General features: G+C 39.9%; 1 protein-coding gene across 1 annotated transcript; it reads right to left on the reverse strand.

Moving 5' to 3' along the window:
* Nucleotides 1–5,975: 5,975 nt before the first annotated feature.
* CDH5 (cadherin 5) lies at nucleotides 5,976–17,233 on the reverse strand. Its single transcript, XM_075715538.1, has 11 exons — nucleotides 17,036–17,233; nucleotides 14,413–14,701; nucleotides 14,207–14,323; nucleotides 13,274–13,438; nucleotides 12,674–12,861; nucleotides 10,646–10,899; nucleotides 9,930–10,072; nucleotides 9,001–9,125; nucleotides 7,826–7,934; nucleotides 7,293–7,538; nucleotides 5,976–6,469 (listed from the first exon to the last, which is right to left on the reverse strand). The coding sequence occupies exons 1-11, from the start codon at nucleotides 17,222–17,224 to the stop codon at nucleotides 5,976–5,978; spliced, it is 2,319 nt and encodes a 772-aa protein (XP_075571653.1). The 5' UTR covers nucleotides 17,225–17,233.
* Nucleotides 17,234–17,714: the final 481 nt, after the last annotated feature.

The following is a 17,714-nucleotide window of genomic DNA, read 5'->3' on the forward strand; positions in this document are numbered from 1 at the left end:
CTTCCACGGCGGCTTTTGCTGAAGAGGAATGAAGCGCGCGCGCGCGGGCTGACAGGGCGGGGCGCGCGCGGGCGGGCGGTGACGCAGCCGGCTGCGTCGGCAGGGCCCGGGCGCGCGCGGGGAGCGGCCCTCGGCGGCGCGCTGGGGCCGAGCGCCACCTGGCGGGGGCGGGGGCGCAGCGGGCGGCGCTCCGCGCGGCGGGGCTCGCGAGCCCCCGCCGGGCCGCTCGCGCGCGTTCTGCACACGCGTGGCGCGGGACGGGCTGCGCGCGGCACCGGCACCCGAGGCTCCCTTCGGGCTTTGGCGTTTTTAGGCGGCCGCTCCGAAAAGACCTTTGGAAGTGGTGGGGCGCGGCCTGGCGTTGCGGTCCGGTTTTTCCGTGCCGCCCCCGTTGCGCAGAAGCGGCCTGCAGCGGCCGGGCGCTGCCCCGGGGAGCCGCGGCCCGGTGGGCGGTGCCCGCAGGCGGGGCGGCGGGGGTGCGGAGCAGCGCGCCTCCCTTCGAGCCCGTCCGCCTGAGCGGGGCGGCTCCGCGGGGCAGCGCAGGCCAGGCCCGGGGCCGCGGCCGGGCCGCCACGATCGCTCCTTGGACCGCTTGCAGCCCGGCTGCTGCTGGCTGGCTGAAAAACCTGATTTGGGTTATCCTTCAGAAAAACCTGATTTGGGTTATCCTTCAGAAAAACAACCTGATTTGGGTTATCCTTCAGAAAAACCTGATTTGGGTTATCCTTCAGAAAAACAACCTGATTTGGGTTATCCTTCAGAAAAACCTGATTTGGGTTATCCTTCAGAAAAACAACCTGATTTGGGTTATCCTTCAGAAAAACCTGATTTGGGTTATCCTTCAGAAAAACAACCTGATTTGGGTTATCCTTCAGAAAAACCTGATTTGGGTTATCCTTCAGAAAAACAACCTGATTTGGGTTATCCTTCAGAAAAACCTGATTTGGGTTATCCTTCAGAAAAACAACCTGATTTGGGTTATCCTTCAGAAAAACCTGATTTGGGTTATCCTTCAGAAAAACAACCTGATTTGGGTTATCCTTCAGAAAAACAACCTGATTTGGGTTATCCTTCAGAAAAACCTGATTTGGGTTATCCTTCAGAAAAACAACCTGATTTGGGTTATCCTTCAGAAAAACCTGATTTGGGTTATCCTTCAGAAAAACAACCTGATTTGGGTTATCCTTCAGAAAAACCTGATTTGGGTTATCCTTCAGAAAAACAACCTGATTTGGGTTATCCTTCAGAAAAACCTGATTTGGGTTATCCTCTTTGAGATGTGTTTGCGGGGTGAGCTCTGCCTTGCTTCCTCCTGCTTGTTTTGGCAGCTCCGTTGAGAGCACTGGCTTTCAAGTACAGGGTCCTTTTTAACGAGGAATGGAGGAATGGCGGAGGTTTCTGATCGATTGGGGCATTGATGAAGGGGTTAACTAGAACGAATTAAAGAGTCCTGTGGGAAAGCAGGTGGGACAGCCCCTCCCTGGGGAGAAGTGGCAGGAAATGCTGTTTTTCCCTTTTCTTTCAGGCCAGGCAGGAACAAAGTCAGGAAACTGAGAGAAGTCGGCAAAGATCTGTGGGTTTTTATTGCTCATGAAAGAGTTTGGCTGGTTTTGTTTTCTTTTCCTTTTTCTGATGCAGACTAAAAGGATGTCTTTGTTGTTTTGTTTTCTGTCATGCTTTTTCTATGGACTAGATTTAGGCTAAATCGTCCACTTTGATCTGATCAGACTCTTACTTAGTTCCCGGTAAGACTTGACTTGTGCTACAGTAAAATTGTGGTAGCTTCTTAAATGGGAAAGATACCACCTTGATGATTTCTTTCATTCCAGGAAGCATGTGAAGGCAAAACCACAAGAATTTTATTTCTTACTCCCTCAAACTTGAAGCATTTATTAAAAAAAAAAAAAAAAAAGTAGGAAGGGAGATGGTCAGGAAAGATGGTGATTATTCTTTTCTTCTGTCCTAGCCCCACCTGAAATATAATGGGAATAAGTATAACTGTTATTTCTAGCCAAATAGGATAGTACATCTGCATGGTTACCACCACCATGAGCATTTCCCCTGCATGTGACATATGCATAGGAGTGAAAACATTTAAAATAAATGTATATGGGTGGATCTGTACCCTGAACAATAAGCTCCGAAAAACCAGTGTGGCTTTATGTGACTTGCTCACTACAGTTAATCCAGGCTGGATGACAATACCTGTGCTTAAGCAGGTCTGATTGCCAGGTTGGCTGGTCCCTCCTGGTGCTGAAAGGAGAAAAGGGAAGAACCCACTAATTGGAGAACAAGAACTCGGAGAAGATTGTTTTTTCTTCCTTTTATTACCAATCCTTCTGTTTTCACTGGATTTGCTGTTCTATTCTTCCTGACAGTGTATCAGTAGTACTGGACTGTAATCGGATAATACCCGATACAATTGTTCTTTCTTTCTCTGAACAGTGGAAATTTGTTTTGATAACAGGACCTTAGCTCACCTGACCTATCTGGAAGGTGCAGCAGTGTGCTAGGTGTTAATATTCAGACAGCTTTTCATTGCTACTTTTACACGTATCAAGGATTCTGATCGCAAGGCATTATTTCATAAAAAATTCTAATGGGGTGGGAGTAAAAAACCTGTATTAAATGGCATGATCTTCTGCATCTGAATGTAATAAAATAATAATTTATGATGTATTTTTAGGGATAAGAGATTAAAATGCATATTAATTAAATGAATAATGAAAACCTTTATGAGAATCTCTGCTACAAGTTGCAAGTAGCTGTTTAATCAAATTCTTTGTATGGAAAAATGCATTTCATTATAACATAATTAGCACATCTATTGTGTTTTTAATACAACTTGTGCTAAAGTGTGTTTGATCTGGAGTTTGCTCATGGCAATTAACAGTGAAGGAATTGAACTTTTTTGCTTTATTCCAGGCTTTGTAAATTATAAGTGCCATATCTGGGGAAAAGTGATGTGTTTTTTTTTTTTTTAAAGCACTAGAATAATCTTGGGAATATATTGGGGTAGTCATTATTAATAGCGAAAAGAAATGGTAAGAAACTGTGCTATCTAAAGCTGCAAACTTAGGGGTCATTTTTTTTTTTTCTGTCACAGGTGTGTACTGTTCTGTCATGTCCTATCTAAATCCTGGACTGTGAGAAAGCTGGAGCTTTTTGTGTACTACAGAGTAATCCTGCTTGGATATGTGTGTAGCAGCAGATCAGAGAAGAAGATAGCAGGCCAGGGGCCGGGTGGTGGTGCTGGGGATGTCATCCTTTTTTCCCACTGAGGTAACCCCGATGGACCGCTCAGGTGGTGAGCATCTGTGTAGTTCCCCCGCAGGTGGGTGGTGTGTAGTGACCCAGGGTGTTAGTACTTTCTGTTGTGCAGTGTGCTCTTTACCATTTGAGAGGAGTACTTTTCCAGTAGGAAAAAAGGGCAGGGTCTCAGAAAATATGGTCATTCAAAATCACCCTGATGCCTGGCTGCTAAAATACCAAACATCTGCTCAGAAATTGAATGCATCCTGTAGCACTGGCAGATACCAGTCCTCCGAAGTCAGAGGGTTCAACCTTACCAGCTGCTGAAACCAGACTGGACTGTTGGGGCTTTTCTCTTCCTTACTCCAGGAGCTTTACTGACAGTTTTCCAAAGAGTAGGAGAAAAGTTCTTTTACGGAAAGTCGTTTGGTGAATTTGTGTCTAGTCTGACTTTGCTTAGAGCGTAGATGCCAGTGTTTTTATGGTTGAGTTCACTGTGCTACAAAACCTGGTATTGTCTTCTGTGAGATACTCATTAATGCACAGAAAATCCAAACTTGAGATTGGTTTTTATGTAGTAAAAAAAAAATACAGTACAGGAATATAAAAAGAAACTATCCAGTGCAAACATCTTTATACAGTGGAAATTGATACAGTATTCCTTAAAACAGCTTTATAAAACAGGCTTAAAAATAGCGATTACAGGTAATACTATCTGGATGATGCTTACCACAGTACATTACTTACTGCACTAAATAATTTCATAACTAACTTTACCTGTTGATAGCCAATACCTTAGTTATTGATGAAAACCTTAAACTGTAAGTATTATTAGTTAGCATTCTTTATAATACACTAACACGTGGAACCTCAATAGTATACGCTGTTGACTGGATTAAGCAAAACAGAAGAGAATGAACACATTAAAAATAAACCCAAGGCTGTCATCCCAAAATGTACTTCTTTTATAAAGGATGTGATCCAGAGCTGATTTGACTGATGGGCAAAATTCTACTTAGTTTTCCTTTAGTTCATATTTCAAAATTTGAGTGATTATGTTATTGATGATAGTAGGCATCAGTGTCCAGCTAAGTACTGTATTAGACAACTTTTTACAGTAGTGAGGACTAATGTGAGACCATATTATAGTGCATTCTATTTCCTGCTAGGAAAGCATTTTAGGGGAGGGGAGTGTAAATTAGAGATGACATGAATAAGTGAAAAGCAAATTTGTGAGGTTCCACTATACTAGTTTAGGAAAAAAAAAAGGATTTAGTATTATTTGGTTAGCTACCAAATTTAAATAATCAAATGAACTAAACTAATACATACAGCTCCAGCACAGATTCTGCAAAATTGAGTATCTGTGTGGTAGGGCTCTGTTCCTAGGCAGTGAGGCAGTGGGAATCTGCATTGCCAGAAGCCAGAGACAGGCCATTGTCCTAAGAGACCCGCTTTTTACAAAATGTATTTGGCTGGGTAACTTCCTGCATGGGAAGTTTCATTCTGTTCATTCTGTGGCTCTTCATCAGGTGAGAAACTGAACACATGCTTACCAGGGACATAGTAGTTGCAGCTTCAAAACTTTACTTACATGTGTGGTTCTTTTATGCAGACAAATGTATAGGTGTGTAGCATTCTTGTTTCAGTCTGCAATATTTTCCTAGGTGGAAAATACCCATTTTACAGTACCTGCTTAGAAAAAAATCAAAACAGTTTCACAGTAATGAGGCCCTTCATTTGTTTGTCCCTGAAAAAATACAATTGCTTTATTAACGTTGAATAAAAAACCTATTCAACCTCTTTAGAAATCTAGAGAGACCTATGTTGCCATCTAGAGAGATTTACAGTATTGGAGTCTTAACATTCCCCTGATCACCACATTTCCTGCCCTGCAGGATATGTTCCATTGAGTAACACCGAGATCCTATTTACAGAAAGAAAAAACAAGTTTGCTGCTAGCTAGAGCAAATTCTAGCACACCAGAAAGGTGCCTGAAATCATCATCAGGCTGTTAAAAATGACAGATGAAACCAGATTGTGCATGTAAAAATCCTGTCTAATTTTATCTTCAGTAGCTCATGTATGTAGTAGAAGACTATAAAGCAAGAATAATTAATAGATTGGAAAGAAGGAAAAATCATGGCTCTTTTTGAAAGTGATGGAATAATTTCTAATATTAAGTGATAGACCATATGTTCCTCTTCTCCTCTGCTGGGTAAGCATAAGTGTGGAATATCAATAAAGATGTTACAAGAGGGCCAGGCAAACCAGACGGCTGGAGATACAGGAGGTTATTCAAAACATTCCTTCCCAATGCCACCGAACCTCTCTGTTCCAGCGGATGGTGACCTTGAATGCATGTTGGTGAAAACAGTACAGGAGTACAGGAATGAAGGAGAAACTGGAGACAAACCCACTTTTTATGAAGAAGTGTCTATCTGGATAGGGAGAGGAGTTGTGTCCTAGAAGACTTGAGCAGGTCCTTGAGCAGCAATTTCGGGGAAAGAACTTGAATGTTAGCAAGGATAGCAGTGCTGGGGGAAGTCAGTATATGTGATCTGTGTGTTTCTTTTTAACCCTACTGCTGTCAGGTTTCTTTTCATGTCTGTTTGAAATCCTAGTATGGCTTGGGTGAAGAGCCGTGAGTTCTTCTTTGGCCATTGGCAGGCTCTTGATGTCTATCCATAGTGGGAGGGAGAAAATTCATGGCTAATTTGAACTTAATACACAAAATCTTCATTTGGTTCTGATCCATACAGCTCCGCTAACATTTTAAACCTGGGTCCCCAGTCATTTAGAAAGTCATAATCAATATCTGAGTCTGAGGAGCCTGATTCCAAAGAACTGAGAGATTCTGCAATGGACTCGGCACCTTCGTAGCCATAAATGTGAAGTGTGTCATATGGCAGCAAATCCCTGTCATTGTCGGCTTCATCCTTCTTAACCTCAATCATCATTTCCATTTCTCCAGCACCAGAAGTTATATTTCCAGGAGGCTTTTGGACTTGTGCATATTGAGAGGGAACTGCTTCTGGCTTTATACCGTTCTTGCGGACAGAGTTGAGTACAGATACATCATAGCTGGTGGTATCCATTTCACCACCACCTTCTTCATCATAAGTGACAAGCTGCTCGTGAATCTCTGCCACATTCCTCCCAAGACCGCTCAAGTCCTTCTTGTGTCTCTTTCTTAGAAGAATTAGCAATGTGATTACTGCAAAGAAAACTTAGATGAGCACATGTAAATAGAGAAGTAAGGAAGTAAACCAAATTGCATTTAAGATATGTAACACAGTCTGAAGTGTTTTTTTTTTCCCAGAGTGATTTTTTTTTTTAACACATATTTATTAAAAAAAAAGTTTAAAATACTGTTTTAACTGTAGGATTTGTATGTTCTCAAAGCAGTTCAGTCTGTACAGGAATTGTACAACTGACTCTTGAGCTGGAATCACAAGTACAAATGCATAGTGTCACAAGTTCATTGAATCAACTACTGCCTTGAACTGGTAAATCTTTTAATACCAGGCATCAAATGCTACTTATATGGTAATTGCGAAGGCGGCCTCTTCTCAAGCAAGAAAAAATGTTGCCCCTTCCAAATACAGCAAATAGGTACTCGTCTGCTGATTTGTGACAGATTTATTTATGTATATATGCTCACTGTACTGTTTAAAGGGTTTCCAGACTAGTTCAGCCTCTGGAAACATGAATTCTATTGTTATTGCCCCAGCACAAATTTCCTGTTTTATAGCTGCATGTGAGCCTAGTAACAGTAAATCAAGTATATTATGCATACGTGCTATAACCTTTCCAGTGACTCAGCCTTTCCAACAGAACGAACAGCTTTGTAGCTGAAACTATACTAACAGGCCCAATAGAAAGAGCAAGTGAGATGAATCAAATAGTTATGGTATTTCTGCCTTTGTGACCATTTTATAGCCAGAAAGCTTTTGTAGATCTCGGTTAAGAAAAAACAAAACAATCCCCACATTTTAAGTCAGAGAACATTACGAAATACGTACATTACAAATACGTACCAATGATTGTGAAGATACAGATAAAAATTGCCACCAGTGCTTGCATACTAACTCCAACTTGTTTAGCTCTTTCCTCACAAAACGTGAAGTTGCCTTTTTCATTACACTTGCAGACACTGATGACAAGTGTATTTGTGCTGCTGAGCTCAGGATCACCGTTGTCTGAGATGATGACAGGCAGGTAGTGGATTTTGGCAAGTTCACGATTAAACTGTCCATATTTGACAGTGATATTAGCTGTGTTATCTGGAAGAAGCAACGACATCTAATTAAGTGATAATCTCTACAAGATTTTCCTTATAGATTATCAGTCAGTTGGTACATCTTCCCCTTAGACAGAGCCAGCCTGTAGAGAGCCTAGTGAAACTTGGGTGGCAACAACCAACCTTTTTTTTCAGTAAGTTAAGCCCTTAAAAATAAATTGTTACTTAGCTCATCTAGACCAATCATAGGTCATTGCTACAGCTTTTCTCCCCTGTGTCCTAGTGTCTCACTCTGGCTAGCTGAGAAAATGCATTGCAGGGGTACGCTACCGTAGTTCTCAACCAAGGAGAAGTTGCTATCTTCTGTGGCCAGGGAGAATTTGAAGAAACCTCTAGGTGATATTTCATCCTTGTCAGTCGCTGAAATCCTGATGATTACCTACAAAGATGGAAGAGGTCATAGTTTTCAGTATACATTGCCTCCAGTGATAAAACTGCTTACAGTATTTAAGTTAGAACTGGGCTGTGTATCCTGTATAACCCCTCAGTAAAGGGCAGGACGAAGATATCTTGTGATGGTCCTCCTCAAGTTCTTTCAAGGCAAGTGATTTCCTTGTAGGTCTTCAAAAAGAGTAGTTTTGCCCCTTCATTCACAGGTGGGAAACAGAAGAAGGAATCTTGTGTAATTAAAGCATAAAAAAAGTCTTATGCTTGAAGACATGGCTCATCTAAATACCTAAGATGGCTGTCTTCTGAAGTGTTCAACTTACTTAGAAGTATGACTCATTTATTGATTGTCATTGAGACTGCCACTCCTGAATGGCATGCTTGTTTTTGAAAACCTCAACCTGGGGTAGATTAGATGTATAAAATAGAAAAAAATATGTATGATTATGTCCCAAAGGTATTTCAAAAAATAAATTAAAGGTGAAATAATACCTTATGTGTTCTAACAGATTCCATCAGAGAGTCCAGTTTGTGACAAAGTCTCTTAATTAAACAAATATTACATGTACGGGCTAAATACTTGTGTCTGAGGCCAAACATCTAAACCCCCAAATACTAACACTATTGGTGCATGGAGATACTCGCACTCTGACGAATACTACAATAATGTTGCATGCAGCCATGCTTCTCTTAGTACTTTGAAATGGTTTAATTCTCAGTATCACGTATGAACATTTGTGTGATAAAACTCAATTGCTAATTTTTGCTCTGCAAGGCTTGACTGTACTTCATGGTTCAATTGCTAATGCACATACATACTTAAAAGCCTGGAGGGAAAACAACTGTGCAGACCATGTGCATAAGCAGATAAAAGTCAATATTCCAACAGTGTAAAGTCCTGAAGAGACATTTCTGACTGCTGACATTTTGGAAATCAGTGAAATGATCAGGTGCTTGGGTATGAAAACTGAGACTAACTTTTATTAAAAGACATCTTTCACTTGAGCTTGCAAGTAGATAATTAAGGTTTAAGGGAAAAACTCTCCCTCCTGTCTCACCTTTCCTGGTGCAGCATTTTCACACACTCTGGGTTCTTCAGGATAAACAAGTTCTGGAGCATTATCGTTTTCATCAGTAACTATTACGTGAACTTGGGCATGTGATTCTCTGTCAGAAAGATGGCCTGAAATGACAACAACAGTACAGGTCTCTCAGATGTCTGGAATATCACTGCTGTCTGGCCCTCCCTTTCCACTCATTGTGTCCACCTCTGTGCTTCCTGTATGACGAACATGGAGAGTTTCTAGCTCCATCATTAATTTAAACTTTGACAGATTCAGATATTTTCCTAAACACTCTCATACTGGGCTAAATCAAGGAGCTGTGAGGAAGAAAACGACAATTGCTTATGGCTTCCTGATTCTACACACTGTGTGGCTATGGGATCTGGCACTAAGGCAACAGGCATAGAACAGGCCATGTCTATATTATGAAATATCTTTCACCCTCCAGAAAAGGCTGGCCTCCCGCAAACCGACTTGGGACCGGCCCCCAGGCCTCTCCTGCTTCCCGAACCTGAGCGACGCTATGCAGAGATGCCTGTGCAGCGATGCTTCCTGGGTGGCAGCGTGGGAGCGGGATTTTGTAACTGAGTAAGTGGGTGAAGCTGGCTGGGATGTTGCTGCTCTAACCACAGGCTTATCCCTGTTTCCCAGGCTGCTTCCTCTCCTCATGCCCTCTTTATTCCTTGTAACAAACTTAATGCATTTTCATAATAGCTAGGGGCCAAATCTTAAAACTGTATTTGACCTATTTGTAGGTACTCATTTGATTTAGAAGATTATTGTGCAAACCCTGCAAGCATCCCTTTCATTCGCAGCTTAGTGGAAACAGGCTGTCAGGTTGCGGCTTTCCTTTTGATAAGCTACAGTGCTGCTGTAAAGTTTTACACTGATTTCTTTCAAATAGGGAAGTGGATCGCGCTTACCATCTTCAAGGATTTCCTGAGCCGCTACAGTGATGTTGTATGAGGAACTGAATTCTCTGTCCAGTGGCTTGGGAAGTTGAATAATTCCAGTATCAGACACCCTAATGTAGTCTCCATTAGGGCTAGCTCTTCGTCGACTAAATCTGTTTTTTGTTTAAAAAGAGATACGTCAATGCAAGGGTGGTAATACTGTGTTTCTCTTCAGTTCTTCGTAGTGGAAGGTCAGAGAGTACTTGTGTGACTAATTACGTTAATATCTTGATCAGACGGTCTCAGAATATTTCCCTAAAATTATGCAAGCTGTGAGAGCAAAATATATCTATTGGAAGAGTTTCCAGATTATTGTCTTTTGCTGTTTCAGAAGTCTATTTTCTTTTCAAAGCACATGCTTGAGAGAGTTATTACAATTAAAAAATATAACAATAAATTATAACCATGTAAAGATATCCAGGATTATGCATTTTCCTGTAAATATGCAAATGTTTTATCAGTAAGTGTGTGGTAATTACATGGGTAAATGTTAATTTATGTTCATATTTGTTGCTTACCATGTAAGTCCATGGCTGCAGTGCCAGAAAAATCAAATTGGTTTGTGGGGTTTTTTTTTTTTTGCATGCAGATTCTGAAAAATAGGTCTCAGTTCTTTGTCAAATTCTTGGAATCATGAATGAATTCTCCACTTTAAAATAGAATTACTAAAGCTGGTGTTGTGTTACCTGATTTTCCGTTTAGCTGCGTCAGGGTCGTGTGCCCAAACAGAACCAAGTGTTCTTATTTCTGGATCATTTTCCCTTACTTTAAATTCATATGGTAGTTTAGTGAAGACAGGAGGCTCATCAACATCAGTGACTTCGATGGTGACTGTTGAAATGCTCCTAGAGCCACCGGTTTTAAAATAGCGAAGATCAACTGTGGGATCTGTTGCTTCAATGTCAAACTTGTATTCTGCTACTTTTTCGAAGTCCAGGGGCTAGAAGAAAGACAAACATAGATATTCTTCCTTTGGAGATGTCTAAGGAAACTTCACGTTAGTTATCTATGCAAATTTAAGCCCCGTGCTCTAATTCATGTTTGGAAATATTACCAAATTGCACCTTAGCTAGACTTGTGGGAGAGCATTTCCAAACTGAACTTCTCTTTCATAGAGTGGCTTGAGCAACTTCTGGTTTTGAACAGATTCATCCAGTATTCTAAGTTCAGCAAGTATTTTTTGGTTTCAGTAGTTTTCTTTTTATAATTCTGTAGCTACCAAAACTTGTTTAACTCATTTTTATCAAAGGTTGTGAACCAGATTCTCCTCTTCTTGATGAGGCTTTCTGTTGTGAAGTCATTCAAGGCAGACTTCATAGCTGCACTGACTGATAGCTGGGGCTATCAGTGATAAATGACATCCGCTTCCTTGTTTTTCCCATTGACTAAGATTATAAAAGGAATCACACAATGGAAGGAAGGCCAGGAGCTAGAGCAGTAAGAAATGCCTAAACTATTGCTCATTTCAAAATTTGGGTCCCTTTGCACTGTCACCTGTGATTACAAAAGCACCGTGAAATACACACTAGTTAATTGTGGCAACTCTTGTTTTTCTCTCTGAGTAGACATTGCAATTGGAGTTGCTAGTGCTTATCTAACAGTTGAAACTTTATCTCACATGGCTGCATATTTGAAATTATGACATGTCCATGGCCAAAAGCATGTTACAAAAAAGTGGGGTGAACTTTGCCCGTTGCATGTTAAAAGATGAGCTGATTCCAAATCACGCAGTGTGTGTATGTGTGGGGTCTGCTATTGCTGCTCCTCTGGGCAGAAGGTGCAAGCAATACATTCCTTCAGGTTCTGGAAAGACCAGGGGAAGGGCTGCATTTGGTGAAGGAAAGCTGCTTAAACCTAGTGTGACCACAGCTGAAGACTTTACTGTCGTCCTGGAATACTTGGTACTTCTTTTCCTTAAAGTTTTCTCGTCTTCTTAATGACATTTCTGGTCTTAACAGTTACAGAGAGACATTTGGAAGTGAAAAACACATTCCTGTCAATCTGAGGATTACAGGAGGTGATTTATAGTCCTCCCTCCTCTTTTTTTTTACTCTAAGTCAATGAAATCAATCAACTCTTGGCTTGGCAGTGCTATGCATAGCGCAGGAATGTCCCTTGGTACAAATCAAGTAGGTCTGAGAACTAAAAAAACAAAGAGTAGACCATAATAAAGGCTTTGGAGAGTCTGGGTCCTCTTAAAGAGTTATAAGGAATTAGTGGGGAAGCTCTGAAAACACCCTGAGGAAAGTAAGGGAGCTGTGGCTCAGATTGGAGCAATGCCAAACCGAGCACTTTTAGAAGAGTGGTCAGGTGGATTTGTTCACATTTTCTACTTTGGTTTCAGTTGGGCTGCAGAAGGGAAAGATTCTTTGACTTGGTCAGTTGGTTCAACTCTTAAAATCACTGACTCTTTGAAGCATCCAAGTATCTGAAGTTTGAGAGGAGTCCAAAGCACGTAACCTGAATATCTGACATAGTCCCCATTGCACTCTGCACTAATTCTACATTTTCCCAGGACTGGCAGTTGAAATGGACTGGGAAATCACCAGTTCTTCTTCTCACAGACCTTACAGAACAGGGTTTTTAGGATTAATGTACTTCATGCTGACTTCCACACATTTCCATTTTTCCCCACTGCTGGTCCCAAACGGAATCAAACACTCTTGTTACACATGGAAAAACAAAATAATCATCATTGTTACTGGGAAAAGTACCTTCTTTGGCCTAATGATTCCTTCATTTGTGAATGGATTTGCTACAATTTCAAAGGTGTCCCTGTAATCTCCTCTGACAAAACTGTACTTTGTATTTCTATGTTGTGGTTCATCAATGTCTTCTACTTTGACTCTGCCAACTTCTCCTCCTACTGAAATGTTTTCAGGAACTTTAAAGTGAAATGATGCTGTTAAAAAAAACAACAAAAAAGACATAAAGAGCGTGTACATGGAAGTTAGAACTTAGTTAAAAATTATTCTTAGTTTCTGGATGTACAGAAAAATATTTCATTGAGAATTCAGCATTATATATCTCTACAGACCATACTTTGATGTAATTTTATAAAAGTATAATTAATTCTCAAAATTGTCAAGATCTTGTACAAAGTGATGAAATTAATACTGTTTTTTACTTTCTCCTCTAGGTGTGCGTCACCCAGGAAATGTAGCTAGAGCTGAAATACAGAAGACCTTCTGAATATGTAAGACTCTTTGGTCCACTTTTAAGGAAAACTGAATTGTGATGAGCTCTGACATATGTTTGTTATAGTTGTGTTAACCCTTGGTTTCCAAATGGTACAGTGCTTGCATTATACTTACGGTGTTTGAATACTGGGAAGTTGTCATTGATGTCTGTTAATGTGATAATGACTGTAGCTGTGCTTGAATCACCAGAAGACCCTGGAGCATCTTTTGCTTTAACAATAATTTCATATGTTGATTGATTCTCTCTGTCTAAATCAGCCCTTGTTGTAGAAATCACACCTTTGAAAAAATAACATTGAATATGATTAGATTTTGCAGCATGTCCAACATCTCTTAATTTTGACAGCAAATTTTTGTCTTATGCCACGCATTCAGCTTTAAGTAGCATTTTTACAGTGGTATTTTTCCAAGGTTAAAAATGTTAGAAATCTTTCTACATGATGGATTATTTGGGAGATTTTGTACAATACATTCCTTTAAACTGATCTTTGCTGTTTAGAAGCAGTCTAACGATGTCTAATGTTGGTCGCTACAGCATCTAGAGAGTTTGTCTGAGCACCTCTTTATCTGAGTTATTTGCTCCAGAGGACTAGTATGGTTACAAGAGATACTGACATTGTTTTTAAAACTGGGTGAAATTCAAACAGGAAAGTTTAGGAAAGCAAAGGGTTGAGTTATTGATTACTGAATGCTGCTTCAGAATTTATGTATTCCCTTTTCCTGTTTGGTCAAAGGAATGGTATCTATGCTAAACTGAAAACATGAACTTATATTAGTTCCTAGTCAGTCTCTTCATTAGTGGGGAAAAAATGACCTTTTATTTTCTCATTTAGTTCACGGCACCTGATATCCTGACTTTATTAGTTCATTTCCAGACGCAGACAGTGGCATTGTGTGAATGTGAATGAAAAGTCTTTCTAAATTATAGTTAAAATTATATTTTTGAATTATTATCCCCCTTGTCCAGAATGAAAAAGGCTTAAGCTACATTTTCTTCAAAGTGTAAGGTAAGGACAAAGTGTAAGGACATTTGCGTATCTGACCTACCAGAGTCATCAACTGTGAAGTATTCGTCTCCTTTAATGACTTGGTAGGTAACTGTGGCGTGACCTGTAACTGTTGGGTCATCAGCGTCTACAGCTGTCACTTTGGTAACCGAGGTTCCTAGAAAAGGATTTTCAAACAGCATATTTAGCATAAATTCTGCTTTTTAACCAGAGATACGAAGGGAAATGGGCCATGGGAGAACATACCTACTGGTGACATTTCTGGGACAGATCCATTGAATACCTTTTGTACAAACACGGGGACATTGTCATTAATATCATAAACCTTGATAATGAATTTAGACGGGGGTTCCAGTGACTGGTTGTTTCTTCTGTCAATAATGAGAGCTGTCAGCTCATACTCTGCTTTCTTTTCTCTGTCTAGTCTCTCAAATGCATACACATCACCACTGGTTTCTTCCACTTTAAAAATGGTGTTGGCATATTCACCTTCGAGAATGTACTTAGCGTTGTTGTTCCTTACACTTGATGTGATCTAGAAGGAAAGTATAATTCAAAGAGGTAAAAGTGGGCTTCGGCATCTGGATGCAACACAATTTCTACCAGAAGATAAACACAATCAGGACTTCTTCAGACTCAGTATGAAACCAGAATAGGCAGCAAGACTTTTGGTGTCAGCTGGAGTATTGCTGAACAAACAGCACCACAGCAGCTACAGCCATGCAGGGCTATAGGGTGAAACTTGCTTCCAGACTGAAATTTGCTTACTTATGTATCAAGAAGCACTTTTTTTGGATCGTATCTCATATTTCCTAAAGATATAAATTGTTCATGCAGTTAATACATAGAAATCATTAACCTCATTATATCTGAAATAACACATGCCACCATGTTCAGTTTGAGGTACTCTTGTTTGCCAGTAACCTTCCGAACTTAGCAGAGATTTTGCTTAGATTTCACAGAATTACAGAATCAAATCTATATTCACAGCTACTGACATTATTCAACATTAGTTTCTATTACTTAGCATTTAGCAGAATTCCTGCCGTAGCTGGCAGCTTTCTTGTGTTTAGTCACATGCAATTTTTTTATAGTGAGTCTTTAGGCTCGTGCTATGACAGTTAAGATTAAATTTCCACCCCATAGATTTTAAAATGTAAGATTATATGCAATGAAAAAGGGACAGGGTAAAAGGAATGAACGTCAGTCAGTTTTAAAATGTAATTTAATCCAATCCCAAATGGTTTTGCACATTGTTTAATCTGCAGATAATCTGATGATTCTTCCCTTTCTATACCTTCACCCATCTAAGGACACTGATAGAAGGTTTAAACCACAATTTTCCATACACTATATCAGCATTCTTATTTCAGCAATCTATTTATCAATAATTGCTGGGTTTGACCAAGAATTTCTAGTCTTTTCTTACTGACGTTTTCATAAATTGCAGCTGTTTGGTATTCAGGATTTGATTTATTCTGTAGTTGTCATTTATTGTTGAACATTCTTTCATTTCTGTTTTCTGTTTTGAAATGTGTCATTAAAATTTTCTTCCCTCATTCCACATACTTAATCATGCTTCTGGCTGCTGGGGTGGCTGAAGAACAGTTTACAGCTCCAGAGACGTAACATGAGAAATAACCCCACCCTTGTCTCAAAGATAGCATAGTCTGTGCCTTCTTTCTCAATTTTTATTTATTTATTCAGTGTAAAAGGTATAGACTTCCAAGATTGCCTTTTCTAAAACTGAGGATGGACATAAAAAGGAAAGCAGCCAAGGTCATGAAAGATAAAATCAAAATGTATCAGCATATTCCTGCCGCTGTCACTCAGTTCTGCCACGCTGCTGCTGTGGCCTTTTTTAAAGGGTTTATCAAGTGTTCAATCCTGCAAGTGCAATGCACTGAACACAGCCATTGCAAAAGTAATCAGAGGCATTCCACTGTTGAAAGACCACAGAGCACAGTACAAAGTGAATTACTCTTATTTAGGACAGCTCCAGGAATAGAAGCGTTCTCCTCAATCTGCTACTGAATTAGTCTGAAATGAAACAGAGATGCCCTCTGTTAGCTGAGAGCACCCCATGGCCCCTTTTCTCTCTCTCTCGTGCTTTCTGCCAGTGAGCAGCACTGATCCAGAAAGGTCCGTTTCACTTTGCTGAGACGGCCTTGACAGGTGCTGATTGTTGTACATGGGAGGGAAACGTACAACTGCATTTATCTGAAAAGTGTCAAAGTAGTTCAATTTGAAAGACTAGATTGGAAGAACTTTGTCTGTGTGATACGCAGTTAATCATAGGATTTTATGAGCACTGCCCTGAAGAAAATGAGTTTTCAAGCAGGTCAATGCTCGTTATTATTTTTAAAAATTATTTTCTTTCACTTTGTGAAACAAATTTTTTGATTGTGTAACAGTATTCCTAAACATAGCACTTTTATTTTGTATCCAAGCTGAGAGATGTGAACTGTATGTTTTTTAATGCATATGTTTTTATTAGCTGATCTCTTAGGTTTCTGAAAGAATCTTGAGCTGCCAGAAGAATATTAACATACATCAGCCGCCAGCCTTTCCTTCCTAACTGTGCACCAGCATGCAATGCGATTGTTTCTGCACTGCGGATGCTCCATACTTGCCATTCTCTAAAATTTATTTGTAATCTTTAAAAGAATTAGAATCCCTTTGACGTGAGTCTTGATTTACTCTGTGTCCACATTCTTAAGATTTTAACACGTATGTTGGTATTAAGTCCCATTTCTATTTCTTTTTTTTCTCTTCTATTCTGCCTAGACTGCAAGCCAGTAATACTTTTCAAGATATTAATTTGCTGTCTACATTTCTATTTATTCATTGCTAACAGACTGCTATTTACCTTGCCAACATGGTGTGGTAATGGTGTATCAATCTCTTCTTTGATATGCATTTGGTTCCATATCCAGTCTCTCTTCAGTCGTTTATGACTGGCATTGTTTGAAGAAAAGTTTTGGTTTGTTTTCTGACTTTCTTTGTCAGCAAATGCTGGAGCCAAGAACAATGAGAAAAGTAGAATAAGGTGGTTCATCTTCTTCTGTAGCCTAGAAAGTAATATAAAATGTGAAAACTATGTAAATAACAACAGAATTGGATTAATCAGAGAGCACACATAGAAGTGCAAATGGACTTTCCTTCTACATGAAAGTTTGATTACTTTCTCTATTTCTTTTCATCTGCCTTAGCATTAAAATTTGAAATATCAGGCTTCTTCCTTCCATGAAACAGTTTTAGCTAGATGGCAACTGTAAACACCAGCAAAAATATTTTAATGAAATAAAAAATGTGCAAGTTTTGAAAGCTTGCATAAAAGCCAGCATCCCCTTGAGCTACCACAGTTAATCTGAAAAGAAAATTCAGTAGTGAAGGTCACCCATTGCGCGTTACGGAAAATGTAGTCCGACTGCAGAGCATAGCTCACAGAAAGAGTAGCCATGGGAAGCAACACCAAGGCTGAGCCAGATCAAAGTTTATGTTAACTCAACTTGAAATGAAATGTTCCAGCTTGACAAACCCAAATG

This window comes from Pelecanus crispus, chromosome 8, assembly GCF_030463565.1.
Source record: "Pelecanus crispus isolate bPelCri1 chromosome 8, bPelCri1.pri, whole genome shotgun sequence".
In the NCBI taxonomy this organism is placed as follows: Eukaryota; Metazoa; Chordata; class Aves; order Pelecaniformes; family Pelecanidae; genus Pelecanus; species Pelecanus crispus.